The sequence below is a fragment of the Myotis nattereri genome, assembly GCF_964212035.1.
Source record: "Myotis nattereri genome assembly, chromosome: 13".
NCBI lineage: Eukaryota > Metazoa > Chordata > Mammalia > Chiroptera > Vespertilionidae > Myotis > Myotis nattereri.
Window position 1 is genome coordinate 3,846,561 of NC_138088.1, and position 9,907 is coordinate 3,856,467.

Below are 9,907 nucleotides of genomic sequence, written 5' to 3' on the forward strand. Positions count from 1 at the left end.
TCGGGGGCCTCTAGGGGAACCTTGCTGAAGGCAGCAGCCCCTGCCTTGACTTTTCCAAACAAGCCCGATCCCCCAGGGTGTTTTGCTAGAATCTCTATGGTCAGCCTTTAGACCCAACCTTGTGGAAGCATGTGCTTTCTCAAGGATAGTTAGCCTGTTGATTGTATCTAGAGGTTAATTTTAGTTCAAGCTGTTGCTACAATAAAAGCCTAAGGAGGCAAGTGAATAGGGCTGTCTGATTCCTTTAGCCAGGCAGTCCCTTAGCCCTCTCTTTCACAGAATGTGTGTCAGAGTAATCCATTGATTCGTCGTTCAGGTCTACTGGTCAGTCCCAGCAGATCTATACTTTTTGCCACCTTTCCATCCTGGCAGAGTGGACAGTAGGTATGCAGGAGGCAGTTCTGGCTTCTGGAGCATCTTCCTTCCCCCATGTCCTTTAGGTTGACCCTTAATGCGACCATAGGCTGTAACAGTCTGCTCCTAGATGGCCCCAGCACACCCTACAGGACCCTGAGTCACCAGGTCCATGTATGTGTACTGTCTGCAGCTGCAGGCGGAGGGAGAGGCAACCCTGGGCAGGGAGAGGCTGTGAGTCTGAGTGGCTGGCTCCTGAACTTCCTCGTGCCTTCAGAAGCTGCTCAATCCTGCTCTCATTTGTACCACTTCCACCAGGTCACAGAGTGCTGCTTGTATGCCCAACTTTATTCTGAGGGCCACATGGCACCAACTCTGCTGTGGGCAGCTCAGGTTGTGCCATCAATTTCTGGAAACCTCCCTTAGGTGCCAGGGAGGTTTTTCCTGCTTAATAAGCAACTGTTATCAGTATTCTGGGCCGTACTATCTGTAGATGTTTGATGATTAAGGTCTCTGTACACTACACTATGACAGAAAGCTGGAGAACAGATAAAGCCTGAGAGAGGACATTGACTTTGTACTGCTACCCTTGCCACGTGAAAGCAGCTGCTGTAGAGGGAAAGAAGCATGAGCCAGATAAATAGCTGCGTACGAAGTGCCAGGGGCGGTTAAGTTGTTCTATATCACATCTGGACAGGTGGCTAAAATTGGAGTCAACACCTGATGAAATTGATAATAATTCACAGTCATTCTCCAGGATTCAGCAACTTGCTTCACAGGCTAAAAAGGTGAGTCAAGTGGGAATATGATAGGCACCCCATCCCTGCATCTTTGAAGTCTTGATGATGTCATGGATCTCTGAAATTAACCCCAGGATGAAGTAATGCTGGTTTATTATTGAGTAGAGAGAGAAAATTCCAGGCTCCTGGTTGGCTCACCATTTCCTTCATCGCATGTCTCTGTTTTACTGTTAATGTCAATTATGCTGGGTTCACGCAAAGAGTTCTTGCAAATCTGGAAATATCATTATTCTTCACTTACATTGGATGATAGTATAGCTGAGAATAGAGTTTTCGGTTCATGGTATATTTCCCTGAGCCTTAAAATATGTTTCCATCATGCCATAGTCTTCCATCACCCTAGCTTGCTGATAATTCTCATCCTTTTCTTTTTGTACGCAACTCTCTCTCCCCTCCCCCCAATTGTGGATCATTTTAGATTCTTCTCTCTATCCTTGGTGTTCTAAAATATTACAGTGACCTGTCTAGGACAGCACCTCGAGGGCCCTTTCAATCTCCATCCCTGGGAATGGCTCCTTTATTGTTGAGAATTTCTTGTGCTGGCTGATCTTTTTTTAGAGTCCTCATAAGTCCATCCTCCAGCATTGCTCTCTGCCCTCCTTGCCCAGGACGCTGGATGGTCCTTTGCTGCCTGGATTCCAGGTGGATTTGGTCAATGACAGGAACCCATAGGTGACTGGAAGTGGGAGAGGGTTGGTATTCTTCTCTCCTACTTCCCTTGCTTCAATGCGGAGTCTCTGGTGGTGGCATGCCTCCAGGCTACCGCAGTGCCTGGCTCTGATGACAGTTTTCAACCTCGCTGTAGGGTGGTAACTGCTTCTAGCGTCTGGGTGCCTCCCCATTTCCTGTATTTTACCTTAACCCTGTATGTTATTATCCCATTAATGTTTATTCATTTGACTTTCTGGGGCTGAATTCTGTTCCTTGCTTAGGCTGCTACCTTTCATTTCATGATTCTTCCTGTCTTGAAATTTTATCAAGCAGGTAATAGATCATTTGCATTCATTGTCTATGTCTTTTATTTTTGCTTCCATGTTTTTGTGTTTTTGCTCTATATTTTGAGACATATCCTTACCTTGTCCTCTCATCCCATCCACTAAAACACTTTTCATATGTATATATAGTGGCCAGATTATTATGACCACCTGACGTTTGTAGGCAAATTAGCTATAATTTCACGCTGAAGTTGCTAGAGGGCCAGACCATTATAAATAGGGAAGCAGGTTGTTTACCACGACAGTAGAAGTGTTTGTTTTCTGAAGATATGGCTAAACAACGCGATTTAATGCCTTTAAACATGAGCTATATTTGAACGTGAGTGACCAGATTATTATGACCACCCCATCAGTACTTCATTGGGCCACCTTTTGCCTTCAATACTGCGGTGATTCTTCTTGGCATCGACTCCACGAGATGTTGAAAGGTAATGTGAGGAATCTGACACCATGCCTGATGAAAAGCACTGTCCAGTTCTGTGAGATTTGATGGTTATGGAACCAGCTGCCTGATGGCTCTTTTAACTTTGTCCCACATATGCTCAATTGGATTGAGATCTGGTGATTGTGGGGGCCACCTAAGCAAGTTAAAGTCTCCTTCATGTTCTTGAAACCACTCCTTCACAATAAGAGCACCGTGGAATGGCGCATTGTCTTGTTGGAAGAAGCCATCTCCATTGGGATCCGCCATCAACATGGTAGGATGAACCTGGTCAGCAATGATACTTAGGTATGTTGTGTTATTCAGACGGTGTTCCACACAAATTAAAGGGCCCAAATCATGCCAGGAAAACATGCCCCAAACCATAACACTGCCCCCACCAGCTTGAAGGGTTGTACTCATGCGTGTGGAGTGCATGCTTTCATGCTGTTTCCGCCAAATTCTCACTCTGCCATCTGCATGATGCAACTGGAAACGTGATTCATCAGACCAGATGACTTTTTTCCAATGCTCGACTGTCCAATCCTTGTGTTCCTATGCTAATTGGAGACATTTTATCTTGGTAACTGCAGACAACAAAGGTGTTCGAACAGGCTTTCGGCTTCCATATCCCATATGATGCAGTGTACAGTTAATTTGCCTACAAACGTCAGGTGGTCGTAATAATCTGATCACTCTCTATATATACATATATACATACATATATGTATATATATATATGTATATATATATATATCCCATGTTCAAAGGTTGTTAAATCGCGTTGTTTACCCATATCTTCAGAAAAAAATCACTTCTACTGTCGTGGTAAACAACCCGCTTTCCTATTTATAATGGTCTGGCCCTCTAGCAACTTCAGCGTGAAATTATAGCTAATTTGCCTACAATCGTCAGGTGGTCATAATAATCTGGCACTCAGTGTATATATAACACTTTCTATGTTAAACACAAAACCTCAGCAATCATGTTTAATTGTCAAGGGTCTTTTTCTTGCTTTCTTGGTTTGTTGTTTCCTAGTAGTGTGCTCTCGTTCTATGGAATCAACAACTCCTCTAATCTCTTAAAGTTCTGTCCTGTGCCTGGAGTTATTTCAGTTTCTTTTAAGGTCGATCACTATTGTTATTCATTCTGACCCACCTCTCTTGTGCTGTAGATTTCCTAGCGTATGGGATGCTTTCACTCTCCATTCACAGGACTGGGAATTGGTGAGTTTTCCCGAGGAGCTGTCCAGGTTGTTCATTGCTATGGGTCTTGCAGGAGAAAAGCAGGGCAGCTGCCGGGGGGATGTCTGTGTGGTGGGCAAACTTGTCAGTGTCCCTTAAAATGAACAAAGGGAGGGTTAGGGACATTTCACAGAGGGCTGGTTGTATGGACTGGGTCTCCAGGAATGAGTGGTTTTCCAAGTGGAAAAGGAGCTCAGTGAGTCCGTGTGAAAGGCAATGGTATTCCCTAAAATGAAAGAGTTTAGAGGAGAAGGTGTCTGGGGAAGGTGCCCTAGAAGGACTTAAGGACAAATAAAGACAGGCTGATTTTAGAAGCTCACCGTGGATGAGCACCTGGGGCCCATCAGGACCACGTTGGAGGAGTTCAGGTGAGAGGTGTGGGTCCTGCCCTGCAGCCAGCGAGTTTCAAACTAGAGTAGCCAGGACTGCTCCAAGCTGGGGAGGTGGAAACTTAGGGAGGTGGACAAGCACAGGACACAGGAGTCCTAACAACAGACAGATCTCCAGGACGTGCTTCCTGCTGGGGCTGTGCCAGCAGCTGTTCGCATCTCACCTCACTTCTCCTCATAAAAGCCCTTAAGGTGGATTTTATTATTAATGCCCTTTTACAGAAGCGACTATGAGGCTTGGCGAGTTGGCTCCCAAGCTCACCACACTGGCCTTCAAGGTAGTGACAGCACAGTAATTGCCAGCAAAGGGGCTGGTTGGGGCCACCCCCTTTCCTGACCCTCAGCTTTCTCATGGGCCAAGGAGAATACTGACCTTGAGAGCTGTTGAGGGCCAAACATGCCTGAGGGATTAGTGTGCCCATTCCACTCCAAGGTGATTGACGTGGAACATTCCCAATGGGACAGGAAGTGAGGTCCCTCACTAAGCTGTTGAGGGTCAATGTCTAGGTCAGACAAAGCCCGTTTTATGGTGCAGGGAAAAGCCTCCTGAGCCCTTTCCCAGAGACTGCAGCACGCTGCCTGGCCGGCTGGCAGGCCAGCAGGGCGGGGGAAGGACCTCCTAGCTTCTTGCTTGTGTGCTTGGCTTTCTTGGGTAGCTTCCCTGGCTCCAGTTGTGCTGCCGCCAGGGTGTGCTCTTTCCTTCCGCAGCACCTTGAGCTCCTGCCGTGTTGGTTCAACTAGGAAGGTCTGCTGTGAGCAGCTCCCTTCCCCTCTTAGGAAGGGAGCAGGAGCTTGGACTGTGGGTTAAAATCTCAGCGCCACCATCTATAAGTTGGGTGGCTGAGACAAGTGACTTCATTTCTTTGAGTCTCAGTTTTCTTATCTGTGAAATGGGCTGACCATACTTTCCCAGGTCGGGGATGAGGGTGGAATTAGAGCAGGTTCTTCCCCCTAGAGAGCCCTTCACTACTCTCACCGCCCTCTCACCTCCTCTGCTGCGCTCTGACCCACGGGGGCTAGGGCTCAGGTCCAGGACTCTGTGCCCTGGGCAGTGGTTCTCAAACATGTTCACGTGCCAGCCTGCCTTGCTGGGTTGGTCGCAAGCCTCGGAGGCTGCAGGCAGCTCAGCCCACACAGGGCCCCAGGTGGAGCAGGTTAGTTCTTTCCCGCACAGAGAACAGGTGTCTATCGCTGGGCGGGTTTTGGACAGGGAATATTCTGCGCTTTAGATGCCGGCAGCCACTATTACAATGAGGTCGCACCAACTGCATTCCTTCCTTCCTTCTTTCCTTCGTCAGACCTTGCGCTGTGTGTGCACCCAAGCCGGCTGGGGCGGGGGGGGGGGGGGAGGATGGGGGGGGAGCGCGGTGGGCAGAGAACGGCAGGCCGGTGGGTGGCCGGGAAAGGCGCTCGCTCTCTGAGCCTCACTTGGCTTCAACAGAAAAACTGGAAGAAAAATGCCCGCTTCCTGGAGCTGTGTGACGACCAAGGTGGCAGGGGGTGCCTGTAGGATGCACACCTGCTCTAAGTGGCAGCTGCCATGCTAGAAAGGGCCGCGCTCACAGCTCCCGGCCATTCCCCTCGCGGCGCCAGGGACGGTGCCCGGGGTTACTGGGTGCGCGTGGGGAGTGGCGGGAGGTCGGCGGCCGGTGGCGCCGGGGAGAGAGCGCACAGCGCAGTGCCAGTTCGTGGGTGGCGGGTCCCGGGCGGCGGGCGGGCGGCCAGGGCGGCTCCGCTCTGAACGCAGAAGGCGCCTCGGCCGGCCGGCAGGGGCCACGCGGCGCGCCCCGTGGGTCCTGGGGTTGAGGGGCGCCCCTCCCCAGGGTTCGAGAGGTCCGCCAGGGGAGCCTCAGGCACTGGGAGGGGCGCCGGATGGGCTTCACAACCCGGTCGGAGCCGCGGGCGGGGGCGGGGAGGAGCACCACGCCCTTCTGCGGACTTGGGCTCCCACGGGCAGCCTCAGGTCCTCGCCAGCGACGTAGGCGCTGCCTCACCTGCGAGCCGAGGAGCGGAGGTAGGCGTGCTGGGAAGTGTCTGGGCACCGCGGGCATTAGGGGACAGGAGCTCTTTGCTTGAAATTTCAGAAAACAAAGCAGACGTCCCTCTCTCCAGTCTTCCCTCCTGAGCGTTTGCTAGTGTCTGTATTACTTACCAGTTTTCCTCTGACGGGGGGTGGGGGGTGGGAGTTTAGGGGAGTGGGGGCAGGGGGTGGCAGGCTGCAGCGGAGGCCTCCCCCATGGTTGCAGGTAGGCATTCCTACCTTGGGAGCTGCCTGGGAGCTAAATCCAGAGCGCACAGGCATTGCGTGCCACTGGTTTGGGAGATGGCTGTGTGGCTTTGTGGTGCATCTGCATTCCTGTGGTCAGTTCCTCTGGTCTGGGGGCATGAATGTCTGTGTCATCTTTGCAGTCCTGTGTGTAGCATGGGCTTGGCACGTGCTTACTGAGCGGTGGAGCAAATGCAGCAGGTCCTCCCATCTGGTCCTCCTCCCACTCTGATCTGTGCTGCCCTGGGCCAGGTGGAGCGTTGGCGTGGCTCCCTGCCTCGTACAGGCTGGGCTGGTGGTCAGCCAGGCCCTGGGTTTTGTCCCACTCGCTGCTCTGACTGAGCACAGGGCCTCCGCCACAGTTTGGGCAGCTGTGGTTGTTTTTTGACCCTAATACTAGACCTTACATTTGGCCCTGGTATATTTCATTTTATCACATCCAGTTCCAAATGGTTCTTTTTGCCAGATGACTATGGTGCTAGAAAAATCTTCTTACCTCTGAGGCCTGGTAACCGAAATAAGCCGTGGGCTGTCAGTGGGACTCATGCCTTGATCTTGTCCTGGCCAAATCGACTCATCTGTATAAGTCACACCAAATGCATGGGGAGTGACATTTATGATGGCCGACAAATAGGTTTTGCTCATCTGGCTAATTTTGCCCATACTCTGTAAAAACTGCGCTAACTAAGCACTTGATCATGGAGAACAGATACCTGCTCACTAGTAGACGACACCATTGTATGGGACTCAGAATATGTGAGAGCATTTCTCTGTGAACAGTGTTATTGAAATGGGTCCCCAGGACCATGTGTTGTCCTCCTGGCCCTAGAGAGGCACCAGCTCATCATCAGCCCAAGAAGCTGGAAGCCCAGTCTCAGAATCACACAGGCCACTGGTTAAAATACAGATTTCTGGGCCCATTCCAGGCTCACTCAACCGCATCTCCTGATAAGAGGCTCTGGAACCTGCACTTGCAACGTTCCCCGGAGTGATTCGATGCTCCCTGAAGGTTGAGAACTGCTTGTGGGATTCGTGGGGATTAGAGGACTAATGAGGACGGTGAGTCACAGGATGTGTGCAATGATATGGTGGTGCTCCATCTCAAAACATCTGTCACTGGCATTACCATCTGGAGGCTCTGGAGTCCAAATTCCAATTTATCTTGACAGAGGGTCCCTGGTGTTGCAGAGGCACCAGAGGAAAAGGGCAGGTGCCAGGGCACGGAAGTGTGGGCCAGGCTGGTGTATTTGGGAACTGCAAGCTGTTTCAGGTGACTTGAGTATAGGCATGGAGGGAGCCCCTATCGAGAGCAGTGGGCATCCCATGACCCTGGCCAGGCAGGTGTGTACACATGGCGGGGAGGAAGAGAGAGCCAGTGTGCTGATGACACAGTTTTTGCATACCTGGCAGTCTTCACCTTTGCCATGTGTCATCCCATAAACAAGGCTGGCAGGGCAGGTAGTGGCTGAGGCCAGGAGGGCGCTGTGTGTCACACCCAAGGTTTTGGTCTGCCCTAAAGGGCATGGCATGCGATGGAAGGACCTTAGCACACGTTGGCATTGATGCTGTCCCTATTTGGATAAAATTTGACAAGGAGATTTCTACTCATGCTCCCTGAGCAATTCTCTCCCTGAACTTTGCATACAATAATCCACATATTTTTTATTATCAAAACTGCCTCCAGGCCTGAGGTCAGAGGCAATTTTTGGAACAAGTTTTGGCATGAGACAGATCTGGATTTGAATTTGGACTCCATAACTTATTAGCTGTGTGACTATGGGCAACTTGCTTTACATCTCTGAGTCTCAGGTCCTCTAAGTCCCAGCCTTGGGGACCAAGCAGCCCCAAACATCTCTCCCTGAACCCTGCTCCTCCCTGGAGTTCACACAGGATGCACAAGCTCTGAGTACTATTTGTTTCTTTACTTTGCAGCTGTCACCACTGAACTTCCTGGAATCTTCTCACATGCACCATGAATAGCTCTCATTTTCCGTCCTTGCTGCTCCCAGGATCCCCACAGGGTCAAAACAGGAATAAGTCAAAGGGCGTCCTGTACAACTTCTTTGACCACTGCCAGGATTCGACAGACCTGATGGTCTTTATTGTTACCTCCTACAGCATTGAGACCATTGTGGGAGTCCTGGGCAACCTCTGCCTGATATGTGTGATGGTTAGGCAGAAGGAGAATGCCAATGTTACCAACCTGCTCATTGCCAACCTGGCCTTCTCTGACTTCCTCATGTGCCTCATCTGCCAGCCGCTTACGGCCATCTATACCATCATGGACTACTGGATCTTTGGCGAGGCCCTTTGTAAGATGTCAGCCTTCATCCAGTGTATGTCAGTGACAGTCTCCATCCTCTCTCTTGTCCTTGTGGCCCTAGAGAGGCATCAGCTCATCATCAACCCAACAGGCTGGAAGCCCAGTGTCTCTCAGGCCTACCTGGGGATTGGGGTCATCTGGCTCATTGCCTGCTTCCTCTCCCTGCCTTTTCTGGCCAACAGTGTTCTGAAGGATGTCTTTCACAAGAACCATTCCAGGGCTGTGGAATTCCTGGCCGATAAGGTGGTCTGTACCGAGTCCTGGCCACTGAGCCACCACCGCGTCATCTACACCACCTTCCTGCTGCTCTGCCAGTACTGCATCCCGCTGGCCTTCATCCTGGTCTGCTATGTGCGCATCTACCTGCGCCTGCGGAAGCAGAGGCGGGTGTTCCGCAAGGGCACCCACAGCTCGCAGGCTTGGCAGATAAAGCGGATCAATGGGATCCTTGCTGCAATGGTGGCTGCCTTTGCTCTCCTCTGGCTGCCCCTGCATGTGTTCAACAGCCTGGAGGACTGGTACCATGAGGCCATCCCCATTTGTCATGGCAACCTCATCTTCTTGGTATGCCACCTGCTGGCCATGGCCTCCACCTGTGTCAACCCTTTCATCTATGGCTTTCTCAACACCAACTTCAAAAAGGAGGTCAAGGCCCTGGTGCTGACTTGCCAGAAGAGCACCCCATTGGAGGAGCTGGAGCACCTGCCCCTGTCCACAGTACACACAGAAGTCTCCAAAGGGTCTCTGAGGCTCAGTTGCAGGTCCAACCCCACATAGCCAGGTCCAAAGCTTCTCTTTGCCTTGCTCATTGCCAGGCTCCTTGACTTCACTAAGTGGGCTTGTGTAAGCTGAGGGAGATACTCCATATTACTGGCTTTCTGGGGCCCAGGTAGGCTGGCAAGAGCCCATTTTTGCATGTATTTGCCTTGTGAAGCCTGACATTCAGATGGTTCAGCTATTTGTTCCTGGGGGACTTCTGAGTCTGGATTCTTTGGGTCACAGTATGCCTTACAGCTTGAGCAGATGCCAGAGCCAGAGATGGTCTGCAAGTAGCAGGCAGGGTTCATTCTGGTAACTCAGCAACAGATGTCTGGCCTGGGAACCCAGGGATTCCA

The 9,907-nt window shown here is 51.1% G+C and overlaps 1 protein-coding gene across 1 annotated transcript; it reads left to right on the plus strand.

The window, feature by feature from the left end:
• Positions 1–1,770: 1,770 nt before the first annotated feature.
• Positions 1,771–9,569, plus strand: NPY4R2 (neuropeptide Y receptor Y4-2; the record flags this gene model as incomplete). The annotated part of the gene is made up of 2 exons (XM_081104419.1): positions 1,771–1,850; positions 8,402–9,569. Exon 2 carries the CDS (start codon positions 8,442–8,444, stop codon positions 9,567–9,569), a length of 1,128 nt encoding a protein of 375 aa, XP_080960545.1. The 5' UTR covers positions 1,771–1,850; positions 8,402–8,441.
• Positions 9,570–9,907: the final 338 nt, after the last annotated feature.